Raw genomic sequence first — 27812 nt, 5'->3', positions numbered from 1 at the left:
CCCACACCAGCGCTTAGCGATAACACGGGCACCCACAGCCCATACGCAATACCAATTGTGTATAGGCTGAGGATTGTACGCCTCCACTGACATCAATAAAGGCCGTCCGCGCAGTAAAATAGATCATGCTGCGATTTTTCATAAAAAAATACATAATTCGTACCTGCAAATGCATGCCTTTCAATGCCCGTGTTTTACTTTGTACCAACCGCGCGGACACTGAACGCTGAATCCCCAATTCAAACCCAGACCCCCCCTTACATGTATATTTTTGTTGTCCCCTCCAGAAGTAACTCCGGCTAGTTTGTTGCAGTTCTAAGACTTCTGTTTGCATAATAAACAAAGGAGAAGAACTTTATATGTAAGGAAACAGGAACACAGCAGTTATTGTGTGTCACACTGGAAATTACAGCCTGTGAGGGCAGTCAGTGCGTGTGAGCCACCGGAGCAGGAACCAGAAGCCAGCGCCGTCATGCCTGGGTCCGAGTTTTATTTCAATGTGGACTGCGGCTATCTGGAGGGATTAGTCCGAGGGTTCAAGGGTGGAATCCTGAAGGCCGGAGACTACATCAACCTGGCGCAATGTGAAACCTTAGAAGGTAAATTACAATTAATGCTATCAGTATTTTATTATTGCAGAGATTGTGTGGAAAGACACAACTATTCTTAGACCGGCTGCACACGGACGTATTTGCGCGCACAATTCGCAGAAAAAAACACCCATTAATTTCAATGGGTTTGTTCAAATGTTCCTATTTTTCCTGTGCATTTTGGTCACGCAAAAAAAAACTAGAACATGTTCTATTTTTCTGCGTATTCGCGCACCAAAGGTCCCCACAGAAGTCAATGGGGGTGCACAAATGCGTGCGGAATACTAAAGGAAATGTGTGAATTTCATTCTATATTTCCCCTATCTCATTGGCTGTCAATTTGCAATCTGCTGATGCAATTCTTAACTGCAGAACTAGAACAACACACATTGAAGAGAATATAGATTATATGAGCAATTACATAAACTAGTGCACTCATTAACAAAAAAATAAACAATGCACGCTTATAGAAATGCCGGATTGCTGCAGAACTCGGCCCCCAGTTATGTCCTGGGCAGATATGTACATGATTACAGTTGTGGTCTGATTAGACATTGGGTCTTGCCTTCTGAGGCCATAAAGGTGCTTCCCCCCTGCTGCTATCATCTACTTTTGTGTCGTGTACCTCTTGTTGAGAGATCATTGATTTCTAGATGACTTTTTGTCCACTTAAGAGACCTTGAGAGAGCTCATTGGAATAAGAAAAGCAGGGCGGGCGTTCTGAGGAATTGCCCGCCATCCAGGCTTTCTAAGCCGTTGAGAGCAGTGGTTACGTGAGGGCGCACACGGGACATATCAGACTCTCTACGGCCCAGACACACCACCAGTAGAGAGGATCATTTGATCACCAAAAGCACAAGCAGAGCCAACAGTTTCATTGTTCACCATTCGGACAAAGGGCGCCAACACGGAGGGAATGGCGGGGAAGGTAAGTATAAAACCTACACCCTTGGACTTAGTGGGACACCTACTTTGCCCCCAAAAGCCTTGCTTATAGGGCTCAAAGTAGCAGGCAGATTCCCTTTAAGGCGAGCAGAAAACAATGCATGAGATAGTTGTTCCCTAAATGCAATTTACTTACCCAAACCAAGTTCATTATGGCTCCAGTGATTTATGAAGGGCCCGTGACTTCATATGTCCAGGTGCACAGGCCACTCTCAGTCTAACCCTGCGTCTCTTGTTACTTATGTCTTTGGGGTTAACATCCCCCATTACAGAACAGGACAGTTGGAAACTTATTTGTGCCTTTATTATATTTTGTAAGAAAAAGTGGCATAATGACCCCAAATCACTTTGCCACATCCCTTATATGCCAATGTTACACTAGCTATAAAGAAAGTCATGCCGCATACCTTCTCATGCCTGAAATGCTCACAGGGACCCAATTTTTTATCTACTCCACGACAACTATTAGACACCTGCCAGATGGGTGTTTTGCTAGAAAAGGAAATGTGCTGCTGCAGCAAGTAGTCAATGAGGAAAACCAACTGAAGAGGCAAACTGTAGCTTGGAGAACCCAGAGAAGACTGCAGGAGAAATATAACAAGCCCCATGCACAAAGTTTCTGGTGTTAAAACAAGTTGCAAACTTTTGAGCAAGTGTTTCTGCTGCCGTAAACGTAGTGGAAGAGGGTGGGGTCGTTTGTGGCCTCAAAATGTACTAGAATGTATACCAGGAACTTGCATAAACTATAATACTGCTATATGCATCACAAATTAAACCACTATATAGTGCCCAAATAATATGCAGTACTTAAAGGGAACTTGTCATCACTTTCCAGCATATTAAGCCTTTCCAATCCACTGTCTGACATCTGAAGACATTATGATTTAAGGCTGTACAGCTCCAATGTTGGAAGATGCCCGTCAGGGTTCTCTTACTGTATATTGCCAGCCTCTCAGCTGTCGGAGCCTATCCAACGTGTCACCTCACGCAGTACTACTTTAGCCAGCAGATAGAGCCGTTGGATAACAGCAGAAAAAGAGTAAGCCCCCTAGGCAAACCAGGATACAAATTGGATTGGAACAGGTTAAACCAAGCCCAGCGATAGAATATTCACCATCATTTGTTTCAGAATTTATATTGTTCTGGTTCCTAATAAAAGCATACCTGAAGAATGAGCACTGCATGCAAATTATGTAGACCACTCCACTGGGCGGTCTGGACTGTCTCTGCTGGCTGGAGTTTTTTTTTTCCTTAACCCAATCATGCATACGCCTTCAGCTTGCTGACTGGTGCATGCACAGATAAGCATGCTGAATCTGCCCACAAAAGGGACAGATATAATCTGTGCATATTCCAGCTAATGAATTCAAGGCAAGTGTGCAAGATCTGCTGCAATCTGTGGATGAGCAGAGAAGGGCGGGTTTAGGAAAAAACCTCCAGCCAGCCGAGATGGTCTAGTCCAGTGTTCCCCAACTCCAGTCCTCAGGGACCGCCAACAGGTCATGTTTTCAGGATTTCCTCAGTGTTGCACAGGTGATGTAATTATCCTCAGTGCCTCAGACATTGCCACAGGTGTTCTTAGCATAGGATATCCTGAAAACATGACCTGTTGGTGGTCCCTGAGGACTGGAGTTGGGGACCTCTGGTCTAGCCCACCCACCAGACCGGTCCACATAAATTGCATGTGGCGCAGAAATCTTATGATTCTTCAGGTATGCTTTTATTAGGAGCCATAACAAAATACATTTTTGAAACAACTGTATGTCAGTATTCCATTGCTGGGCTTGGTTTAATATACTGGAAAGTGATTACAGTTTCCCTTTAATACTGCCTTAAAGAGCACGGCTAATACTGCCATATAGCTCCCACATAGTACTGCAATTCAATGCAGTTTCCATATAATACCATAATACAGTACACTGCCAAATAATAGTGAGATGTTTCTATCTGCCCCTGTGGTACTTGCATTGGGGGGCCACTAATAAATGGAGGCCATTGACAATTATCAAGTGTCTGCACTAACGCCAGTCTTGTGCCATATGTCGGCTCAAACTGAACTTTTGCGTTGAGTGGGAAGTGACTCAAAACCGGAAGACAAGATGAATCATTGTCCCACGGATCCATTACTATGTATGGTGTATAATAGTAGTAGTGTCTCAATCTTAAAACTGCAGCCTGATATTTGGGATCTGTCTGAATGGAACAATATGGCAAACTATTTGAGTCTATTTACCAAAAACATTACTTTTATTAGGTGTTAATGGCAATTTGGAAGAAATATAATTATTACTTCTATCCTCACGATGTAAAAGTCAAGGTGAATTGACTCACTTATTAAAAAGTATATGCTCTCCTCAAAAGTATGTGGCCCCCTAAAATCATATGTGCCTCCTGAAAGGTGCGTGCTCCACCCCAAATGTTTGTCCTCGGAAATGTATGTGTCCACCCAAAAAAAAAAAGTGCCCTGCAAAGTATGCCCCGCCGGAAAAAGTATGCTTCCCCTAAACGTATGGACTAGAGATGAGTGAGTATACTCATTAAGGCTAACTACTCGAGCGAGTAGTGCCTTAGCCGAGTATCCTCCCGCTCGTCTGTAAAGGTTCTGGGGGCGGGGAGCGGCGGCGGAGAGCGGGGAGGAACGGAGGGGAGATCTCTCTCTCCCTCTCTCCCCCCCGCGCTCACCGCCGCAACTCACCTGTCACCGGCGCCGGCAGCCGAACCTTTTCTTCCGAGCGGGCAGGTACTCGAATAAGGCACTACTCGCTCGAGTAGTTAGCCTTAGCGAGTATACTCACTCATCTCTAGTATGGACCCCTCCCCAAAAAGTATGTGCCCTACTCAAAGAGGACGCCTTGATGATGTAAAACTTCTAATTGTCCATGGATCAGAGCATGGCAAATAACTTCTCAATTCTGCCAAAATTACAAAGGGACATATTTAGTTAGACTATTGCTTTATATGCCGGACTAAGTTAATGTCGCGCCCAGTAATGAGTGAAAAACATATTAAGAGGCGCATATATGTTTCATCTAGCAGCACCTCTAAAGGCAGGGTGGAAGTCTATAAGCTGGAGTAGGCTCATAGTATAATGTATGCCATTTAAGGGTGACTTCCCACTACAGTTCTTTTTCACTGCGAAATTTGCAGCGTTTTTTTTTTCTCCAGGGGTCTATGGGACTTGTTAATGTTAAAATCGCATCGCGCAAAATCGTGATTTCACAGTAAATTGCGATTTTGCCGCTATGCGTTTTTAACATTAGAAAGTCCCATAGACACCTGGAAAACAAAACACAGCAAATTCGCAGACGCTAGGGGGTAGTCACCCTTATGGACTACATTATATTTAATATGACAGGCTCTGCAAAGCCTCACCCACTAATCCTAGGCTCTGCCGACTTTTTGAAACTTTGTTGGCTCTTGGCACAAATGCCCGTAAAGTCACAATTTTGGCATGTTCACTATTGCACCTTTTGTACCCCAGAAAATTGGCATACAGCGGATCATAAATATGTTCCAATTGAGTCCAGAAGTGTCTAAAACACGTTGTAAATATGTGCAGAGCATGGAAGGGTGGTCTCACCTCTGCGTCCGGGTTCCACTTTACTTCTCCATTCAGGGAGCAGCAAAGGGGAATCCCTATAGCCGGACAGCTCCATCTCAGAGAGGAACTGAACAGGATTGAACGGACCCCATTGACTATAATCGGGTCTGTTCGGTTTCTTATCAGCTGCTCTTAGACAGTAGAAAAGGTGCTGCATGCAGTGCTTTTTCTTCCGGTATTTTGAGCCGGACCGGTGACGGAATGTGAAATCGGCCTAGGCCGCCTGCGCATAGGTGATCCGGATTCCGCATGCAGGAGAACATGGCAGACCCCAGCTCTGACCCCGGCCGGCGACCCTGCGTACCTCTGCTTTCTGTATTGCGCATGACTGCAGATACTCGCCGTCAATCATGCGCAGTACAGATTTTTTATTTAAAATATTTGTTTTTCGCACATTGTCGCTAGGCGATGAAGCGGGTAACCGCGGTGTATCCGCAATGTTAATTGAAGCTGTCTGTGCGTGATTTTAAATCTGCTCACGGAAATCGTAATCACTATCCATTCATGTGAGCGGACATACAATGTTCTATTTTTTCAATGGGTGCGGAATACCGCATATTGTCTGTGCAGGTGACGATCATGGATTCTGCAATGGAAATCCGGTTGTGTGCAGGCGGCCTAATACAGTTTTCCAGTGGATGGGTGGATAGATAGATAGATAGATAGATAGATAGATAGATAGATAGATAGATATCAGATAGATAGATAGATATCAGATAGATAGATAGATAGATAGATAGATAGATAGATAGATATGAGCTAAATAGATATGAGATAGATAGATATGAGATAAATATGAGATAGATAGATAGATAGATAGATAGATAGATAGATAGATAATATCTATTTATTTCTCCATTAGTCATTTAATGTCCCAGCTTAATGACACAGAACCTTGCTTATCAACTCTGTCACTACTCCCAGGCATCTCAAGCAGTGCGACCTTTGCTGTGTTTTGGCAACAGAGTCGTAAGCTGGCCGGCGTGCAGCCCTTGATTAGAGGACAAACATTTCTTACAGCTGAAGCAGTTCTTGCTGGTACCATTCGGTATAGTTTGGTAATATCCTAAGAGGCTCGTCCAATCCTGTTGAGATGAATGACATACATTTGGTCGAGAAGTCTTTGCTAGATAATCAAGTCTCACTTTCTGGATCACTGTTCTTGACCTCATGAGATAGTTATATTGTAAACTGAGATTCCCAGAATTTGTATTGAGAGCAGTCTCTTGTCCTCTTGTCTGAACTTGTAATTTATAAAAAAAAAAACCTGGACATCATTCCTTTCATTAAGGCCAATATATACATTTAAAGGGGTTGTCCCGCGCCAAAACGTTTTTTTTTTTATTCAATAGGCCCCCCGTTCGGCGCGAGACAAACCCAAGGGATGGGTTAAAAAAAAAAAAGGTTTAGTACTTACCCGAATCCCCGCGCTGCGGCGACTTCTTACTTACCTTACAAAGATGGCCGCCGGGATCTTCACCCACGATGCACCGCGGGTCTTCTCCCATGGTGCATCGTGGCCTCTGTGCGGTCCATTGCCGATTCCAGCCTCCTGATTGGCTGGAATCGGCACACGTGACGGGACGGAGCTACGAGGACCAGCTCTCCGACACGAGCGGCCCCATTCACCAGGGAGAAGACCGGACTGCGCAAGCGCGTCTAATCGGGCGATTAGACGCTGAAATTAGACGGCACCATGGCGACGGGGACGCTAGCAACGGAACAGGTAAGTGAATAACTTCTGTATGGCTCATAATTAATGCACAATGTATATTACAAAGTGCATTAATATGGCCATACAGAAGTGTATAACCTCACTTGCTATCATGGGACAACCCCTTTAACTATCTTCTGACATGTCCCAGAAACATATTTGAAGATAGTATTGGTTGGGGTCTAAACTAGGACTGCCACTGATTGCTCTAAGACTATGGCCCGTGATGTCATCCTAATATGCAATGGTGTACATAGAGGAAAGAGGGTCCCCTTTTGGTGCTGGTTGACATCGGCACACCCCTAACCCTCTGAGACAGAAGGATTTGATGCCTGTTTGACCATGCTCTTTTTATGATGGGTTGGTTCTTCAGTACAACAGAATATAAAACTTCTCTACAGTACCTGTGTTGCAACAAACTGGTGAGAAACGCTATATTTTCTCCATAGGGAGAGCACCTGGACGGTGAGGAGACTCATAAGGCCATTCATGCTCCTCTGGGTAATATGCAAGTAAGGGAGATAAAATAATACCTCCACAGTGCCAGCTATTGGAAGGCAGCATTCCTTCAAGCCAAAGTTAGACTCTTTATACAAGCCTTATAACAATGACTGGGAATTAAAATCAAAGCCAGACTCCTGTCTACTGACTAGTTCTCAGGGTGATGGCTCCAATCAATTTCCTGATGCGATTCTTCCTAGTCACTTGGTGTTTGGTTGATGGCCTCTCTATGACCATAACTGTCTCAGACATGTCACCTGTAGCTCTAGTCATAGTCTGAACTGATTTGGCCATTCAACTGTTGCAGGCCTGTTCCTGGTCAGTCTACCCTATGCACTCTGTTGTACCACTCTTCTGAGGAGAAGGTACATGTAGCAAGGGACCATGTCTGATAATCCAATATTAACTCTAAGGACAGTACTTTGACTAGAAAATATGGAATCCTGTTTGATACAGCAAGAGTGAGACTCAACTGGTATGACAGAAATATTGGACAGCACTCCCTCCCATCATCAATCCCGAAGGTCTTAAAACAATTAATCAATGATGATTTTCTCATTTGGTTCCCCATTCCCGAGTGGACGTCTGAGCTGGAGAGCGCACTGGTCTTGTCCCAGAAATCCAATTGGTCCCAGTTTAGAAATCACAGCATATGGAGGAAGAAAATAGTAACCATCACTCAGGGGTGTAAACAATAACAATTAAAGGGCCATAGACAGTAAATCCTCACTTGTTTAGTGGGATGTGATACTTGGTTCAGCCCCCCTAAATCCAAGATCATTTTTCATATTTCCGTTCGGAAATGGAGATGGAACACATGACCCACACTTTCTTAGGGTAAAGAAGCCTGGACTTTATTTCGGCATAGTCAGGAAAGCAAAGTGTTTTGGAGGTCAAATGTTCCGTCTCCAGATCTGATTAATCCTAATCCTAATTACAAGCGCAGCTCTCTTTGAAATCAATGGGAGCTGAGCTTGTAGTTACTAGCGCCGGCCACTACACAGGTGTCAGAGCTGCGCTTCCACTCTGACCCCGGTGTATCTTGGCGGCTGCTGCCTGGATAACTCCTTTGCGGTTCTTCGTACACAGAACGATTATAGTTCAAAAAAGTCATTGGATCATGCAAATTTGGCCAATAATCGTTCAGTGTAGACACACCCAACGATTGAATGATGGATGATAATTTGTGCGCTTCTCGTTAGTCGTTCATTTTATGCAGGCATAAAAATTATCGCTGGCTCGTTCGCAGCATATTACATACAAACAGCGATCATTCATTCATTTAATGATACAGTGAATGTGATCGACTGAATGATGAGCGAAAATGTAAAAGATTTATCTGCCTGTATAAACAGGCTAAACGAGCGACTCCGTCATCATTCGCTCATGTGAACGATTTCTCGCTCTGTGTAAAAGGACTCCAACCAATGCACCTTGAGGCTTTTTTCACACAAGCGTATAAACGGTGACGTTTTGACGCCCGACCGATATACGCAACCATCTGTTCACATGGGCGAATATACGGCACGTAAAAAGTGGAACATACGCGATCGAAATACACGCCAATGCATATACAGTGGGCAAAAAGATAGTTCTGGAACTATCTTTTGCCCAATATACATCTATGGGAGTCTATGGGAGCTGGACAAAGAAAGGGAGGGGAAGGCAGGTTAGCAGCTTCCAACGCTGCGAAAAGCTTACAGGTGCCTCTATATAGGCATTGGAAGGCATCCTGAGGATTTTTGCCGAGCGAGGGATTTCAAGGGTGCAACATATTTTTTCGCTAAAAACGACGCTCACGGTAGAGTAAATGGGCAAGAAAACGCTAGCCATAATCACGGAAAAACGTCCATTCATGCCAATAAATGGCGTGGACATGAAAACGTAAAATCGCGTACGCTCGTGTGAAAGAGCCCTGAGAACCACTGCACTCCACAGCATAACATGGAGCCCTATCACATTAGATTGTGGCAGGCGGAATACACAGGTTAAAAACATAAGGCTCCTTCTCCAGAACTCTACCAGTAAAGAACAACCAAGGGCTCCCGCACACTTGCGTTTTTCTTGCGCGTTTGTTTCACGCGATATCACCGCGTTTTTTCAATGCAAATGTCTTTCTAATGTTACAAACGCATCACACAAAAATCCTATTGACATTCACGTTAAAAAAACGCAGTGATATCGTGATCGCAAGTGTAAAGGCACCCTTAGGCTTTTGAAATCTCAGGCAACAGCTGATGCTGTGGGAGGAGTTATTGATGGCCATATATTTCTCTACAGCACCCCTGCAGGGGAAAGGTAGTATAACATGCTGGCCATTTAGATGCATGGTGAAACGTATAGGCCAGTCCACTTGAGTAAGTGCTGTTTTTGTCATGAGCTCTCTGCTCTGGCTTATAGAGGGGGATCCTGAATGAGGGACAACTTTTATGATGTCCATGTATCTTCAATGCAAATCTCTAATATTGTGTTACTTGCTGATGTATTGCAAAGTAATTGATGTGAATTGAACGGGGAACTGCTTCTTCTTCCGAGGAGTGCCAAGTAGGTGTCAGGAGACCTATTGGCCATGCAATGCTCCCCTCCCCTGAAAATTTGGTCTGCAAATAGGAAATGGTATAATGCCTCTGCAGCGCCACCTATGTGAAGGTATCTTCCCTATAAGTCAATGCCTGGCCTTTTAACAGACTTTGTAACATGACTAAGGATACATATATAAGGCAAACCATAAGGAATAGTCACCCATCTACAGAAAGCTGTTTGGGGCTTCTGGCTGTCATCAGGGTACTATAGGGTTCAGGTTGACTGGGTAAAAGGCCCATGATGTGGGTCAGGAGGGATACTGTTTCTCCTTGTAGTGCCACAGAGCCATTATACCATCTCCAATTTGCATACCAAATTTCTCAGAGGAACATTGCTTGGACTATAAAGCTCCTTACACTTAAATTGGTACTCTTTATAAGGAGACATAGTACCCCTCCTGATCCACATCACAGGCTTCTCATCCAGCCAACCAGAACCCTACTCTGATGAGTGGCAAGAATCCTCAAACGGTTGTCTGCATTTTGGTGTTTTTACCCCACGGGGAAGGTTTTGGTTTAGCTTTTATCCCTTGTCATGTTACAAGGTCTGTTAGAAGATTGACTATTGATTTATAGGGAAGCTATTTTCAATAGGTGGCGCTGCAGAGGCATTATACCATCTCCCATTTAGATACTAAAGTAATTGACGGCAACCAAGAGCTTTCATCAGCTTAACAAATACTAATACTCTAATGCAGTTTGTAACTAACCCTCTGAATCTACAGTTTTATTTCCTACTATTTTAAGCCTTTTTGCGGATCTCGGAATATAAATCTCCATTGATCCATCCATTCTTCCCATAACCTCTACATTTCCTCATGTTAAAGCTTTCAGAATGCTGAATACAAGTAATTAAGAATAAACTCTTCATACGGTGAGTCAGGAAAGTCTTCAGACGCTTTCACTTTGTTACATTCTGGTATGTTGTGGCCTTGTGCAGGTTAAAAACAAATATCAGGTTTTTCCCCCATCATTCTGCACTCAATACCCCATAATGACAAAATGACAACAGAATGTTAGAAAACTTTATAACTTTTTAAAAAATGAAAAACTAACGTTTCGCATTGACATAAGTATTCACACCCTGTACTCAGTATGTAGTTAAAGCACCTTTAGCAGCAATTACAGCCCCCAGTTTTCTTGGGTATGATGCCACAAGATTTGCACATCTGTATTTGGGGATTTTCTGCCATTCTTTTCTGCAGATCCTCTAAAGCTCTGTAAGGCTGGATGGGGCGTCTGTGGACAACCATTTTCAGGTCTCTCCATAGATTTTGGATTGGCTTCAAGTCAGGACTCAGGCTGGGCCACTCAAGGACATTCACAGGGTTGTATCTCAGCCACTCCTGTGTTGTCTTATTAGGGTCATTGTCTTGTAGGAAGGTGACCCTTTTGCCAAGTCTGAGGTCCTTTGTACTCGGCATCAGGTTTTCATTAGGAACCTCGCTGTACTTTGCTCCATTCAGCTTTTCCATCCCACCTGCTGAAAAACACCCCCACAGTATGATGCTTCCACCACCAGGCTTCACTACAGGGATCTTTGGGGGCAGGTGATAAGCAGCACCTGGTTTCCTCCCGATATAACACTTAGAATTTTCAGCCAAAGAATTCAATCTTGGTTTCATCAGACAAGAGAATCTTCTTTCTCATAGTCAGAGTCCTTTAGGTGCTTTTTGGCAAACTACTGGCTGGCTTTCATGTGTGTTTTACTGAGGAGAGACTTCTTTCTGGTCACTGCCACGAAGCCCAGATTGGTGGAGTTCTGCAGTGATCAATGACCTTCCAGACGTTTCTCCCATCTGCACACAGGATCTTTGGAGCTCAGCCAGAGTGAACATTATGTTCTTGGTCACCTCTGTTACCAAGGTCCTTCTCCCCCAATTACTTAGTTTGGTGGGTCAGTCAGTTTTAGGAAAAGTCCTGGTTGTATCAAACTCATTCCATGTAAGAATTATGAAGGCCGCCATGCTCTTTGGAACTTTCAGTGCAGCAACATTTTTTTGCAGCTTTCTCCAGATCTGTGCCTCCACACAATCCTGTGTCTGAGCTCTACAGACAGTTCTTTCCTTCTCATGGCTTAGTTTTGGATCTAATATGCTGTGAGATCATATATAAACAGGGGTGTGTCTTAAAATTATGTCCAATCAACTGAATTTACCGCAGGTGCTTCCGATCATGGTGTAGAAAGATCTCAAAGATGATTAAGAGAAATGGGAGACCCTCTGTGTTAAATTTTAAGTGCAATACCAAAAGGTCTGAATACTTATATAAATGCAAAGTGTAAATTTTGAATTAAGAAAAAATGTACAAAGTTTTCTAAGATTCTGTTTTGACGTTATCATTATGGGTAGAAATGAGTGAGCATGCTCAGATAAGGCAGCTACTTGAGCGAGCATCACTTTTCTCGAGTAACTGCATTCTTGTCCGTGCAGGCTCGGGGAGGCGGTGAGGGGTGGCGGGTTGGAGCAGGGGGGAGAGTGAGAAAGATCTCTCTCTCTCCCCCCGCTAACCCCCCCCCCCCCCGCCCCCCTGAACCTGCTCGGACGAGAATGCAGTTACTTGAGAAGAGCGATGCTCGCTCAAGTAACTGCCTTATCCGGGCGTGCTAGCTCATCTCTAATTATGGGGTATTGAGTGCAGAATGATTGGGGAACAGCTTAATTTTTTTTAACCTGCACAAGGCCACAACATAACAAAATAAAAAAAAGTGAAAGGGTCTGAAGCCTTTCTGGACCCACTGTATATATAGTATTTTAACTCAATACTTTTTGCTCTTTAATGTAAAAAATAAAGTGCCTTAATTTGCTCTTTGATGTCTCTGATTAATGGTCGGAAAAATCATAAACTTTTCCAGTGATAACCGTCTGTTGTATTTATATCGCTGTGTACAGTAAAGCAGTCATCAGGAATAAGTCAACCAAACAAGCTCTGTTTTCCGAGTTCCAGAAACAACAAATGAGTCAATAACTCATGGTCGCTGTCATGTGGTCACTAAGATTAGTAACAATAAAAACGGCTTTCAGGAAACATTTATTAACTGGAAATCGCAGCATTGTTCTCCTTAATTCTTAGCTTTGCGGTTGGTTTTGTGGTTGGTTTTAATATTTCTCAATGTTGCATGTATGATTTAGATAGGTATGTGTTTTCAATTTTTAAGACATTTGAACAAAAAAATAATTAGAGCAAAAAAATCATTTTTTTATTCAGATTATCACATTTTTAGATTTCTTTTTTATACTTATCTATTTTTATATCAAACAACTTTTTAAATGCTTTATAACACATTGCAGCTTGGGATCGGGGTGATGTCACAACATCAACCCTGGCCCATGTGATTTCGGCGCTGGCGCATGCAATCTGTTATTTGGTGCTGATGTGATCACTACTCTCTGCAGGTGTGGGGATTGATTAGTTGGCTTGGAGGTGTTTCCCCCAGCCAGGTGATGAATCATTCTGGAATACTGTATATGTTGGTACCTCTCCTCAGAGGGCGCTGGTGATTCATCTGCCTGGTGGTGTTCTGGTAATGTCAGCATCCCTGCACTGGGGCAGATAGGTTTGGTGTGGTCATTCCTGTACTATGCTTTGTGATATCTGTTACCTTGATCTGATGTTACTATTGTAATTTCTATCTGTCAGTCGTTACCTCCCTCATTACTAGCTGGGGTCAGACAAGGTTGTCCCAGGTTCCCGGATGTCAGGCCGCCCTTACCTGGGCAATCGCCCTGCTTTTAGGTAGGGATGGCTTGTATTAATACATTAGGGTAACATTCCCCTTTTCCCCACTTTTTAGTTTTGTGAATTTTAATGTGGATTTTGGTATAGATTTTGATGCAAATTTCACCAGCTCATTTGAAGCTGTGAAATCAGATGTAAAATTCTCCCCACAAGGCAATTTATGCTGCGGATGTTATCTGCAGTGTGTGAATACAATTTCTGGAATTTTCATCCACAGCGCCGGTACAGTAAGATGTAGTTGGTATGTTCACACGGCAGAAATAATGCTTATTTTCCGAATGGACAATCCACATTATTAACAGTACAAGCCGCATGGATGAGATGTAACAAATTTCATCCACATGGTATGGAAATAAATATTTTCCTCACATGGAATTTGTAATCCATGGGGAAAAAAATTGACATGCCAACTCATCTGAAGCCAACACAGATTTGCCCCATTGATTGTTGATAAATCTGCATGCGGATCAACATGAAAATCCAAGGCAGAACTCCGAGACTAACCTTGGAGATGACTAATTAGTCTGATGAGTGACAGATGTGTTATTTTTCCTGCACAATTACGCAGTGTTTTACACATCTCCTAGTGAACTCCATGCACATCTCCATATTATGTGTGTGCAAATTGTGCATATGCAAATATGCATAAACATACGCCCATGTAAATCCGGTCTTAAGGTGACCCCACAGGAATAAATCCAGAGAGGTCAAATCTAGAGAATGTGATGGCCAAGGAACAGGAAGGTGTTGACCAACCCAGCAGGTTCCAAACCAGGAATGGGGTGGAGCGTCATCACACTGGTGCCAAACCCATTGACATTGCACTAATGGAAATTTTTTGCATCATGCATTCGTTGTTGTGTTTAGAATGATCAAATGTTGGTCATTATTCAGGGAGCCCTCAATGAAAACAGAACCAATGAGCTGCTCACTGTAAATTCCAACTGCCACTAATGAAAAAATGCATTTTTATGCTAATTCATCTTAAATTGATTCAGTTTGGTTATTTTAATGCTGGAACAATACATAACATCGTGCAATATCTAGAAAGATCTTTGGTCTATAGACACCCTATATAAACTGTGACAATGTATCTGATGTGATCTATTTCTTCTATCAATTTAGACCTGAAGTTGCATTTACAGTCTACAGACTATGGAAGCTTCCTGGCCAATGAGACTGGACAACTCACAGTATCTACAGTTGATGGAAAGCTAAAAGAAAAGCTTATGACTGAATTTCACTACTTCAGGAACCACGCTTTCGAACCACTTGCCACATTTCTAGATTTTATCACGTAAGTAGCAACTCTGCTGGATTAATTTAAGACTACTGATTTTCTTTAGCTCTCTCTGAGAATATATGTCCTGGGTGTGCAGGGTTTGTATGGAGCAAGATTGGGAGCTTTTGAGTAACCTCATTCGCGTTTGGGGGCCCTGAATTGCCCCCTCATGAGATTGTGAAGTATTGTTCAATCATGACACCTAGGGATTGGGAACCTCCTGAAGGCTCCCCAGGCCTACCATGTATTTCTGCTTGTTAAGACAGGGTTGGCTGAAATACCATATACTGCAATACTGAAGTACTGCAGTATACGGTATAAGCAATCAAACAAACAATGACCCCTAAACCCCTTAAGGGGTTTAAAAATAAGTAAAAATAAGTGACAGTTTTTTCCACTACTGTAAAAATCAAAGACATTTAAAAGTAAGAAAAAAAACAACTTTTCTGTATTTATAAAAAATGTTAACAAAAAAACATATTTGGTATTGCTGTTTCTATCTAGCAAAGCAACACATTATTTATCACATATGGTGAACACAGTCAGAAAAGAAAATACACAAGGTCAGAATTACACTTTTCGGATAACCCCATCTCCAAGAAAAATTTCATTGAAAAGTGATCAAAAAGTCATCTGTAGTCCAAAATGGTACCAATAGAAACTACAGGATGTCCAGAAAAAAATGAGCTCTCACATAGCTATATCCATGGAAAAATAAAAAAGTTATAGTTGTCAGAAAATGGCGTCGGAAAGTAAATTTTTTCAAAGATATATTATTTTTTAAAACTAGCACAGAAAAAAAAACTATATAAATTTGGGATTGTTGTGATCATTATGACCCACAGAATAAAAATAGCGTGTTACCTGTGTATGTCATACAAATAAGACCCCTAAAGATGGTGGAATTACGTTTTTTTTCCATTTCACGCCACTTGGAATTTTTAAAAAGTTTTTCAGTACATTATCAGGTACATTAAAAAAAGACAACTCATTCTGCAAAAAAAACAAAACAAGCCCTCGGACAGCAACATCAATGGAAAAATAAAAGACATGATTTTTTTTACATTGGGGAGGAATCAACAAAAATTGAAAAAGGGGAATAAGGACCATTGAGGCCCGAAAAGTCCAAGTGGCCTCTTGGGAGTATTATATAGAGACAATGAATGATCAGACTTCTTTACAAAGTGACACAAGTTCTTTCGGTTTAGCTCTGAAGAGCATTGACCTTTTCACGTTATTATCTGCAGGTACAGCTACATGATTGATAACATCATCCTACTAATCACAGGAACTTTACATCAGAGGCCGATTTCTGAACTTGTTCCTAAGTGCCACCCCCTGGGCAGCTTCGACCAGATGGAAGCCGTCAACATTGCACAGACCCCGGCAGAACTATTCAACGCAATCATCGTGGACACCCCTCTTGGTTTGTGCAAATTGTCAGCAAGTTTATATTACACCATAAGTTGCTCAAAGGGAATCTGTCAACTCCCAGCAGCACCATAAACTAAATTATGGTGCTGTTCAAGGAGGTGACAGGGAGCTGCCACCCACCGACTTTTACACGCTCTTCCATACAAGTCTATTCAAGAACAAATAAGGGAGATGGAACACATCTTATTTGCATATTACCCAGAGGAGCATGAATGACCTTATAAGTCTCCTCACTCACTCACCTTCTAGGTGCTCTCCCTAAGGAGAAAAGATAGTGTTACTAACCCTATTCGAGAACAGGCGCATTGCAATCTGAGGGCCTAGATTATGTTTCCAGGCCTTCAGAGCATGATGGACATTTGCACATTTTGGTGAATTATTATTTTTTAAATAATTTTGCTATCATAAAATAATACTTTTTCATAAAGCAACTGAAACGCGAGCAGGATGGCAGCGATTTATATTGAGATTGGACTAAGAGTACTGGCTTTGTGCGCGGTCACCATATAGACTGGACGATTCCTAACAAGTCTGTTTAGATGGACTATGCTTTGTGGTTTCATGGGCCACTGACTATGGCCTTTGTGTTTGTACATATATTTCTATGTGTAAAAGTTTATGTCTGTGGAACCCCCCTAGAAAAATCCCGTTAGAGGTCACAGAATGGATGAAAGAGTTTCCACAACACAGAAGAGCTGACTTAATTGCATTTAAGCGCTGAAGCATCAACGCTACTCTACTACACCAACAGATCCCATCCAATGTTTCTATCATTTAGTGGGGCATAGCTTCTAGCACAGCACATGCCAAGTGCATATAATTTGCTAAGCCCTTAGAGTAGATGTACGGTATCGCTATTGAAAAAAAGTAGCATTTTCAAACCATATTATCGATTGTGTAAACTTAATGGAGAAACTGCCCCCTAGAACTGACTGATGTGAAACTTAGACCTTTTTTGGCACTTGGTCAACCAAATTTACCCGCATCCCATCTGATTGTGGCCTCTATAAGCTGTAATAGGGGGCGGTTTTAGTTTTTGTTAATTTTTCTACTGATATAGCTTCTGTGCCTTTAAGGAGGAAGGAGCGAGGAAATCGAGTCTCTGCGTGAGACAGGGAGTAGTCAGTGTAAGGCCTCATGTCCACGGGGAAAATAAGATCCGCTGCAGATTCTCCATGTAGAATCTGCAGCGGGTCCCTCCTGCCCCGCGGACATGAGCGCTGAAAATAAGAATTTAAAAGCATTTACCTATCCGGCGTGGGCGGGGAAGGTCAGCTGTTCCTCACGGCCGGATCTTCTTTTTCGGCCGGCGGATGAATTCCTGACGTCGTCGACGTGCCGCGCGCATGCGCCGGGCACATCCGCCGAGCCGAAGCAACAAAGATGCGGCCGTGAGGAAGAGAAGACCTTCGCGGTCTGCTCCGGATGGGTAAATACTTTTAAATTCCTATTTTAGGTCTCCCGCGGATCCGGACGGCTTCCATAGGCTTCAATAGAAGCCCGCGGGAGCCGTCCCCGCGGGAGACCCGCACGAAAATGGAGCATGGTCCAGATTTTTTCATGCTCCATTTTTTTTAAAATCCCTTTTATTGACCATCCGCGGGTATTTATCTACCCGCGGGTGGTCAATGCATCCCTATGGGGTGCGGATCCGCATGCGGGAGATCCGCTGCGGATCTTAAATCATATTTTGCCCGTGGACATGAGCCCTAAGGGTGCCTTTACACTTAACGATGTATTGTTGATGTCAGAGTTCGCTGGGGAAGCCTGTTTATACAAGCAATAAATAGTTCACTGGTTAAATCATTCAGTCGTTCACATTCCATGTGTCAGTGAATGAGAAAGACTGGACAATCGGTATTTAAATTGAGCGATTAGCGAACGAGCCAACAATGATTTTTATGCTTGCATGAACTGAATGATGAACGATAAGTGAATGAATATTGTTCATTGTTCGATCATTGGCTATGTTTACACTAAACGATTTTTGCTCAAATTCAAATGATCTAGCAATTTTTTTGAACGCAACTGAATGCACCTTAAGACAGCTACACTGCACGCCCAGGAGCCGGGGATACTCCCTTGCGCAAATGAGGAGGAAGAGCGGCAGCCCAATGGGCATTTGGGATGGTTTCAGAATGGGTGTACTTTGGTTTTGGAAAAGGTGGAAGTTCCACGCAGAGACTTTACTTGCCTCACTCCTCTCCCATTAGATACCGACAGACAGTAATGGCAACATCTACCATTAATCAGCCCAAGAGCGAGCATGGAAAGGTGCGCGAGTACCTATTACCAGCAGACTGGGATACACAGAGACATTTTCTGTGCCATAAGAGCACATTTATACCCACTAAGCAGGAAAGACATTTAGTGATAATAGACTCCGTAAGCACTCCTACAGCGGGTACCCACTTTGTTGCGGGCACAGATCACCATCAGATAGCAGCCTAATCTGGTGTGGCCTGATAATCGCCGCAAGAGCCTATTGGTCCCACCATTCACCTATGTGGACCTGCAAATGCTAGTGATGCTAAAGGATCTGGGCCTAGCTCTGCCTGTTCTATGCCAGACCTCCACCACCTGTTCAGAGGCCGGAGTTACTTCTCTGCCTCACCCCGACCACACTCTTACAAAGGGATCATCAATGTTGCTTGGTGATTGGAAAGTAGAGGAGCCTGATGGTCTGATTGTTGCTGCTCACAGGCATCATACCATTGTCAAATCCTGTTTTGTTTTTTATCTCTAGCTGACTATTTCCAAGATTGCCTGTCAGAAAATGATATGGATGAGATGAATATTGAAATTATGCGGAACAAGCTGTACAAGGTACGCTCTACTGCACATGAATAGCTAGACAGTAATTTCATATCTGGAGGAGACATGTTTACAAATCAAGAATATATGCCATGATGAATTGCTGTAGTTCTGTAGGCCAGAGAAGGTCCAACACGCTATTAGATGGTTGTCTCTAATAAAGTGATGACATACTACAGACTAACATCTTCTGTCCACTTGCAGCAACATCAAGTTGCTGCACTTCACCGGACTAGAGGGTCATACACAATGTTAGTTACTGTCCTACTTCTTTTGGCATGTCAATGTAATCTGACAATAAGTTGGCCCGATTGACAATCCCAGCTCTGGTACTGTTATAAATTAGCACGTTCCAAACAAAATACTACATAATCAAATGAAAGTACAAAATAATTCTGGTTTATGATATTATAAGTAACCATTCCCTGCAGTCTATTATTTATGTCTGTTTCCTTTACTAGTCATATCTAGAAGCTTTCTACAACTTCTGCAAAACTCTAGGAGGAACAACCGAAGAAATCATGTGCCCCATTCTTGAGGTATAAAATCTTTGAAATTAGTATGACTTTCCTTTATTAGACACCTGTAGAGATGAGCGAGCATACTCGTCCGAGCTTGATGCTCGTTCGAGTATTAGGGTGCTCGAGATGCTCGTTACTCGATTAAACGAGCACTGACCATTGAATTCAATGGAGCCGGCAATACAGCCATCTCCATTGAAAGCAATGGGCTGCCGGCGATCGCAGGATGAATTGTCGGGAAGGGCTTAAATATATAAGCCCTTCCCTGCAATTCATCCAGAAATGTGTAAAAATATATATACTCACCTGGTCCCGGCAGACGGAGTTCAGCTGCGGCCGGCGGCAGTCCTCCTGAACTGCTCTGAACAGCTGTGAGTAGTATTCAGCAGCCGGGGATTTAAAATCCCCGCCTGCTGAATGAGCTGCCTCTGATTGGTCACAGCCTGACCAATCAGAGGCAGATCTCACTCACACCCATTCATGAATTCATGAATGGGTGAGTGAATGCTGCCTCTGATTGGCTCAGCGCAGCTCTCAGCTGAATGACAGCAGTTCAGCACCACAGTGCAGGGGACAGCAGGAGAAGACGCGGTTTTGCCTCGGCAGCTGAAGGGAGGTGAGTATCTATTTTTTTTGTTTTTTAAATCACTTTTAATTCATTTCCAGGGAATGGCTTATATGTAAAGCCCTTCCCTGAAAAAGAATTAAGGTGTGCCAGCGGACCATTGTCTTCAATGGAGTCGCCGGCAGCAGCAGCGGCTCCATTGAAGAGAATGCCTGCATTTTTATTCTTTTTTACACTAAAATCTTTCTTTTTCAGGTAAGGGCTTATATTTTTAAGCCCTTCCCAAAAATTCATCCCGCGCTCACTGGCAGCCCATTGCTTTCAATGGAGCCGGCTGTATTGCCGGCTCCATTGAATTCAATGGGCTAACATCGTTCTTCTCTGCCACAGCTATTACAGCTGTGGCAGAGGAGAACGATCGTTATGCTGATAGTGGTGGGGGGGGGGGCTCACTCTTGCCACTATTGTGGCTTAATAGTGAGACCTCGGAGCCCGAAATGCAGCCCTGCATGTTGCTCCTCGCCTGCCCTATCCATTTCTGTGTTTTCTACATGACTTTGGTGATTTGCTAAGATTTTCACAAATGAAAACCTTAGCAGAGCACCAGTCATATACAAAAATGCTCGAGTCGCCCATTGACTTCAATGGGGTTTGTTACTCGAAACGAACTCTCAAGCATCACTGAAAGTTCGACTCGAGTAACGAGCACTCGAGCATTTTGGTGCTTGCTCATCTCTAGACACCTGTAAGGTTCATCCAATTAGAAGGCATCATCCAACATAAAGCTGGGCCTGAGTGCTACATACATTATGTTAAATGAATATTTGGCGACTATAGTGAAGACTCAGCTCTGGAGCCGTTTTAATATATTAGGTGCTTGTCTATAGTGATGAGCGATTATTGGAATAATTGGTTTGTATTGGCATTGCGCAGATTTCATGTAAATGATCATGAATCAGGACACCCAATTCCTGACTCCCAATAAAGTCAATAGGATTAAAAATTGGGTTCACTGAAATTGCCAGCATGCTAACTAATTGGTGGAATCTGCCATGGGAGTGCAGAAGTTAGGTAAAATTCACGCCCGATTCATTTTCATAAATGTCAGGCTTTCCACATTGTCTGTGGACAGACACGTGCGTCTGTCAGTTATCATACCCCATGTGTGCTGAACACGCTTTCTGATAGCACACTGGCATCAGGGCAGGCAAGCACCCCAAAGCATTTTTGTGCAAGGTCTAATCACTTATCCCTTCGCTTTCTGCTCTTCTTCCTCTATACTTTTCCCATGGGTGGAGAAAAATGTTGGAGAAGATGCTCCCCTTACTTGCCCAAAGCCACCCTCCCTTCACTGTTGAGTAATGGCAGACTGGGCAGACAGTTGGGAGATAGGAATGTATTTAACTAGCTGGCAGCCATATATAATTCTCCCTCTCTTGTAGTTTGAAGCAGACAGACGGGCGTTTATTATCACTATAAATTCATTTGGCACTGAACTGAATAAAGAAGACAGAGAGACTCTGTACCCGACTTGTGGCAAACTGTATCCAGAGGGGCTGCGACTACTCGCCAATGCGGATGACTTTGACCAAGTGAAGAGCATAGCAGAATACTATGCCGTATGTATAATAGCATTCGTGGGGGCTGTGGACAGTTATTGATTATTAATAGATCAAATACATATTTTCTAAACACCTTTAGGGCTCAGTCACACGGGCGCCGATCCGTCTGTGTTCCTGCACGATAAGACAGCCGGACTGCACGTGCGGACGACTCTCCGCACCGGTCGGTGAAAGGAGCCAGTAATGGAGCCAGTCATGCAGAGAGTCGTCTTATTGTGCAGAAAAATTACATGTTAACTATATTCTATGGGTTACGACCATTATGGAGATACATAACCGTTTTGGTTTTTTTTTGTCAATGGCGGATATGTGCATTTTATACGGGGTGAACTGGAATGTTTTTTTTTATCATTTGTTCGATGCATATGACTTTTTGATCACTTTTTATTCAGTTTTCATTAAGAAACAGGGTGACCAAAAATTCTCACATTATATCTATATTTTTACAACATTAACTGTGTGAAATAAATAATGTGATACTTAGATAGTTTGTGCTTTTGTGGAAAAAATTGAAATTTTAAAAAATATATTTTTAATAGAGATGAGCGAACGTACTCGTTTCGAGTAATTACTCGATCAAGCACCACGATTTTCGAGTACTTCCGTACTTGGGTGAAAAGATTCGGGGGACGCCGGGGGGGTGGGGGGAGGCGTGGCGGAGCGGGGGGTAGCAGTGGGGAACAGGGGGAGCCCTCTTTCTCTCCCTCTCCCCCGCACTCCCCGCTGCAACCCCCCACTCACCCACGGCGCCCCCCGAATCTTTTCGCCCGAGTACGGAAGTACTCGAAAACCGCGGCGCTTGGGTGGAAAAGGGGCGTGGCCGAGTAGGTTCGCTCATCTCTAATTTTTAACATTTTTTAATTTTCAAAAAATGAATTTGACTTCATTGTACAATTTTTTTTTTATAGTTCCCCCAGGGGACTTGAAGTTGTGATCATTTGATTACTTCTACAATGTATTGCAATACTTCAGTATTGCAGCATATTGTATTTTTAACATTCACCTATTCAGAACTGCCACAGGCATGGCTTAATAGGTTTAAATACATGGCAGCCTTGGAAGTTTTCACTGGGCCCAGGACTAACCATCACTATTCTACAATTGTTTTATGGGGATCTGATAGTGAATCGTAGGGGAGTACCTCCCCTCTGGTTGACAGCTGTCATGCTGCAGTCAGGAGTGGCAGCACATGTCAGCTGTCAAACAGCTGCCATTAGAGCTAGCTAGCTCTAATCCCGTCTGCGGAAGGTGTGAGCTGTTTCAAATTCAACCCAAGCCACACCATACATAAGAGGATTTACAGGTGAATCAGAATCTATAAAAATATTAGTTTAATTTCAATATCATTGCTACCTGACATAAAATATGAGAAAAGTAATAGTAATAGTGCAATCTCGGCCATCCGAATGTTTAATTTAGGTGGGATTCTTCATGGTTAAGATCAACAGTAATCGTCACTAAACCCCGGTTAAATAGAGCTTGGATAAGTAGAAGATTCCTGCAGACATGATTATTAACTATTGGGTGCAGAAGATATAAGGGGGGGTTAATAATGGAGATGGTAACAAGCCCCATTAATCAAACAAAAAGGGGACACTGGACCTCCCTTCTCAGGATAGGTAAACCCTTTAGCGAAAACCCTTTAAAAACTGTTGTTTTTGTATTTCTATGGAAAACCAGAAAGACTTCAAAAAGTTAGCAGAAGTCTAAAGCAAAGTTTACGCCCCTCCTCCCCCTGGATCCAGCGCTGATCAGTTCTTAACAAAAAACAATACTGTAGTCTGTCCGAATACATTCCGGCCTGTCTTTTGCAGGAGTACCGAGCATTGTTTGAAGGAGCTGGAAGTGGAACTGGAGAGAAGACATTAGAAGACAAGTTTTTTGAACATGAGGTATGAAGTGATAAAATCGTAATTAATGAACTGACTTGACATCTTGTTTATATCCGGCTCATCTCCTGTGGAAACACAGGTCATACATGTACGGTGCTGGAAGCCTGCTCTTATGGACTATCCCAGTAAATGTATGGCATAGTAATGATGCGCCTTTTGGGTCCGCGCAGTTATGGACAAGTAGCCTACCACGGCCACAGATTGGACATAACTTGAATCCTAAGTGATCGGGCCATCTAAGTGATCAAAGCAAAAGGAAGAGGTTCCTTATGTCATGTCTGACCACCGAGCTGACAGTTAAATATGGCATCCAGGGGAAATATGTACCCCAAAATAGGACTATTAAATAATAAAATAAACCCTCATATATATATGTAAATGGGACAAAAATGATGACAGTGAGAAGGCAGTGAGACAACACCCACCTTCCCCGCTGCTCCCATTCCTCTGGTGCCCGGTCTCCTGCCGGTCTTCCATCACTGACGCCAGGGCCATGTAAACAGTGCAGCCAATCAGTGGCTTACTATAGCTAGAGCGGTTACGCATCCCTTGCGTCGAGGCATCATTGCTCTGCAGCGGGAAGTGAGGACAAGCGGTGATAGGGCATTGGAGGAATGGGAGCAATGCAGGGGAGTATATCTTAATCTATGTCGGTACAGCAGGCGGAGCAAATTTGGGTAAAAAGTGTCTCAGAATAACCCTTATTAAGGGGTTAAAGAGGTTTTTACCCACTTTTATTTAACCCCTCAGTGACCATCCATACGTTTCTATGATAGTCACCAATGATCTTCTTTTTCTTTTTAACGGCAATCTATTTTAAGGCCAGCATGAGAGCCCCCTGTAGGGAACAGCGGGGACGTGGATGCCTACTGACAGACGGATTCCTGCACTAATGGCAGAGAGACCTCTGGTTCCAAACATTTAACCTCTTACATGTCGCCATTAAAAGAATTGCCTTTAAGGGGGCGGTTAAGGCTTCCTACACATAGCGCATATCTGCTGCGGTTCTTCCACAGCGAAAAACCCACAGCAAATACGCTGCAAAACTGGAGTGGCGATATCTGCTCCTAAATGATGCAGATTTTGCCATGGTTTTTGTAGCAGTTCTGGCGGATTTTAACCCTTGTATTTTAATGATTGAAATCCGCAGCATAAATTGGCCATATAAATAGACACACTGTGAATTTAGAATCCGCTGTGTTTTTTAAAACTGCTGCAGATTCATTATGGAAGTTTTCCACTCCATGTCAAGGAGATTTTTGATATCTCCTCCACATGACTTGTGCTGTATATGTGAGGGCTGCCTAAGGGCTCCCACCCACTGGCGATAATTTCTTTCTTGCGCTGCGACAGCACGAGAAAAATCTCGCATCGCAGCGCAAGAAAGAGGCCGGTATAGAACCGGCATATCGCAAGTGCTTTCAATAGGGCTAGCAACAGCAGCGCTAGCCCCATTGAAAGCATAGTGAGAATGCCGCGGACTTCTGCCACAGCTGTCACAGCTGTGGCAGAAGTCCGCAGCATTCTATTCTATTGCTTTCAATGGGATTGGCACTGCTGCCAATCCCATTGAAATCAATGGTTTCAGCCAAGCCCCGCGGAATGATTATCGGGGAAGGGCTTGAAATATAAGCCCTTCCCTGATAATCTGCCAAAAGTGTGAAATTTTTTTTTAAAAAGTCATACTCACCTCTCCTGCGCTCAGCCGCGTCCTCCTGCTGGCTCCCCGGCACTGCTATGAAGCTCTTTCAGCAGTCGGGGATTTAAAAATCCCCGCCTCCTGAAAGAGCTGTGCAGACTGGCTGAGGATTCAGCCAATAGCAGCTACTGCTTAGTTATTGGCTGAGCGCTCAGCCAATCACACATAGCCCTTAGCTATTCATGAATCTGCACAGCTCTTTCAGGAGGTGGAGATTTTTTAAATCCCCGACTGCTGAAAGAGCTTCATAGCAGTGCCGGGGAGCCAGCAGGAGGACGCGGCTGAGCGCAGGAGAAGTGAGTATGATTTTTTTTTTCACACTTTTGGCAGATTATCAGGGAAGGGCTTATATTTCAAGCCCTTCCCCGATAATCATTCCGCATGGCTTGCAGAAAGCAGTGCTTTCAATGGGATCGGCAGCAGTCCCGATCCCATTGAAAGCAATGGAATAGAATGCCGGGGACTTCTGCCACAGCTGTGACAGCTGTGACAGCTGTGGCAGAGGATTCCTTCATCCCCGCGGTCCCCGCGGAGATGAGGGAAACTCCTGCGACAGCTGTCACAGCTGTGACAGCTGTGGCAGAAGTCCCCGGCATTCTCCATCTCTTTTCAATGGGGCTAGCGCTGCTGCCGCTGGCCCCATTGAAAAGGCTGGCGATTTGTCGGCATGATGCCGATTTTTTTTCTTTCACTGCGATGAGAGAGTTTAACTTTAGAATCGCATCGCAGTGGAGAAAATATCGCCAGTAGGTGGGAGCCCTTAGGCCGACTTCACGCAGACATATTTGCACATGTATCTGAGCAGAAGGCAGCTAGATGTCAGCATACCTATGCCAGAATAGCTCAATGAATAAATACTGTACCAGAACCAAGCTCAGTACATAAGTACAGCACTAGAACTAAATTCATAACATAAATACAGCATAAACCAACCTCAGTATATAGTTACAATACCAGAACCAAGCTCATAACAAATACAGTAGCAGAACAAAGCAATTGTGTTGCAGGGGCGCTGATGGACTGATAGCGGCATCTTGGAATGCAGCGTCCTATACTGAGACCCCGGACGACTGACATACGTGGGGAGCTGGGAGGGTAGAGTGATGGCTTGTCATGGCAGCACTTACCAAACTCCTTCTCGGAGGGATAACACGCAGCCAAGGCCAGTGTATCACTGCAGCTCACTGAAGACACCCCAAGGATAGCGAATGATAATCACACAGTCTAATGGGGGTTGTAGTTGTCACGGGTGACGCCACCGTTCCTTCACACACCGGCATGACCCTCGGCAGAGAATAAATACAGTCTCAGACAGTTTCTTAGTACCACGGGTCCTAAGAACGGATAGAGCCCGGTAAACTTTACTTGAAAATTTGAACAATTATTACAAGGCAGTTCACTTATAGACTTCACAGTGCAGGTAAAGAAGATAGTCTTCAAAACACAGTACCTCCACATGGCTCTCACAAGCCTTGAGAAGAAGGAGTTACTTACAATTGCTCTCTCTCTCGGGGGCTCACTCCACTTACATCCCACATTCAGCCTGGGAAATCTCTCTTCCTCCTCCATCTTCACCACAAGAAGGCTGAAAGTGCCTTTATGTGACTCTGTGTTAGGTGGTAGGTAGAGATGAGCGAACGTACTCGTCCGAGCTTGATACTCGTTCGAGTATTAGCGTGTTCGAGATGCTCGTTACTCGTGACGAGTACCACGCGATGTTCGGGTTACTTTCACTTTCATCTCTGAGACGTTAGCGCGCTTATCTGGCCAATAGAAAGACAGGGAAGGCATTACAACTTCCCCCTGCGACGTTCAAGCCCTATACCACCCCCCTACAGTGAGTGGCTGGCGAGATCAGGTGTTACCCGAGTATAAAAATCGGCCCCTCCCGCGGCTCGCCACAGATTTGTTCTGACATAGAGGAGGGAAAGTGCTGTCTTGGTGGAGCTGCTATAGGGAGAGTGTTAGGAGTATTTTAGGCTTCAAGAACCCCAACGGTCCTTCTTAGGGCCACATCTAACCGTGTGCAGTACTGGGGAGGCTGCTTTTTGCAGTGTTGCACTTTTTTTTTTTTTGGTATACAGAGCATTGCGCCCTGCAGTAATACTGCAGGGCCAGAAGTGGTGGTTAGGCAGGGACAGAAGACATATTGATTGAATATAGGCAGTGGGCCTTTGCAAAAACATTTGGGGAAAAAAATCTATTTGGGCTGCCTGTGACTGTCCTCAGTGTTCTGGGTCTCTGCTGGGTGTAGTAGTCCTCCAAATTCATACGCAGCCAGCTAAGTGTTACAGCAGGCTTGCGCAAAATTA

General features: G+C 43.7%; 1 protein-coding gene across 1 annotated transcript in view; it reads left to right on the top strand.

Moving 5' to 3' along the window:
* Nucleotides 1–401: 401 nt before the first annotated feature.
* Nucleotides 402–27812, top strand: part of ATP6V0D2 (ATPase H+ transporting V0 subunit d2) — a 36971-nt gene continuing 9560 nt past the window's right edge. The window contains exons 1-7 of the mRNA XM_066578451.1: nt 402–599; nt 14797–14968; nt 16201–16379; nt 19134–19213; nt 19663–19740; nt 21730–21906; nt 23724–23801. Of these exons, the coding sequence (XP_066434548.1) occupies nt 473–599; nt 14797–14968; nt 16201–16379; nt 19134–19213; nt 19663–19740; nt 21730–21906; nt 23724–23801 (891 nt within the window). The 5' untranslated portion in view covers nt 402–472. The remainder of the gene's footprint in view (nt 600–14796; nt 14969–16200; nt 16380–19133; nt 19214–19662; nt 19741–21729; nt 21907–23723; nt 23802–27812) is intronic.

The sequence above is a fragment of the Eleutherodactylus coqui genome, chromosome 9 (genome assembly GCF_035609145.1).
Source record: "Eleutherodactylus coqui strain aEleCoq1 chromosome 9, aEleCoq1.hap1, whole genome shotgun sequence".
Classification (NCBI taxonomy): Eukaryota; Metazoa; Chordata; class Amphibia; order Anura; family Eleutherodactylidae; genus Eleutherodactylus; species Eleutherodactylus coqui.
This window is presented reverse-complemented; position numbering and strand designations above follow the sequence as displayed.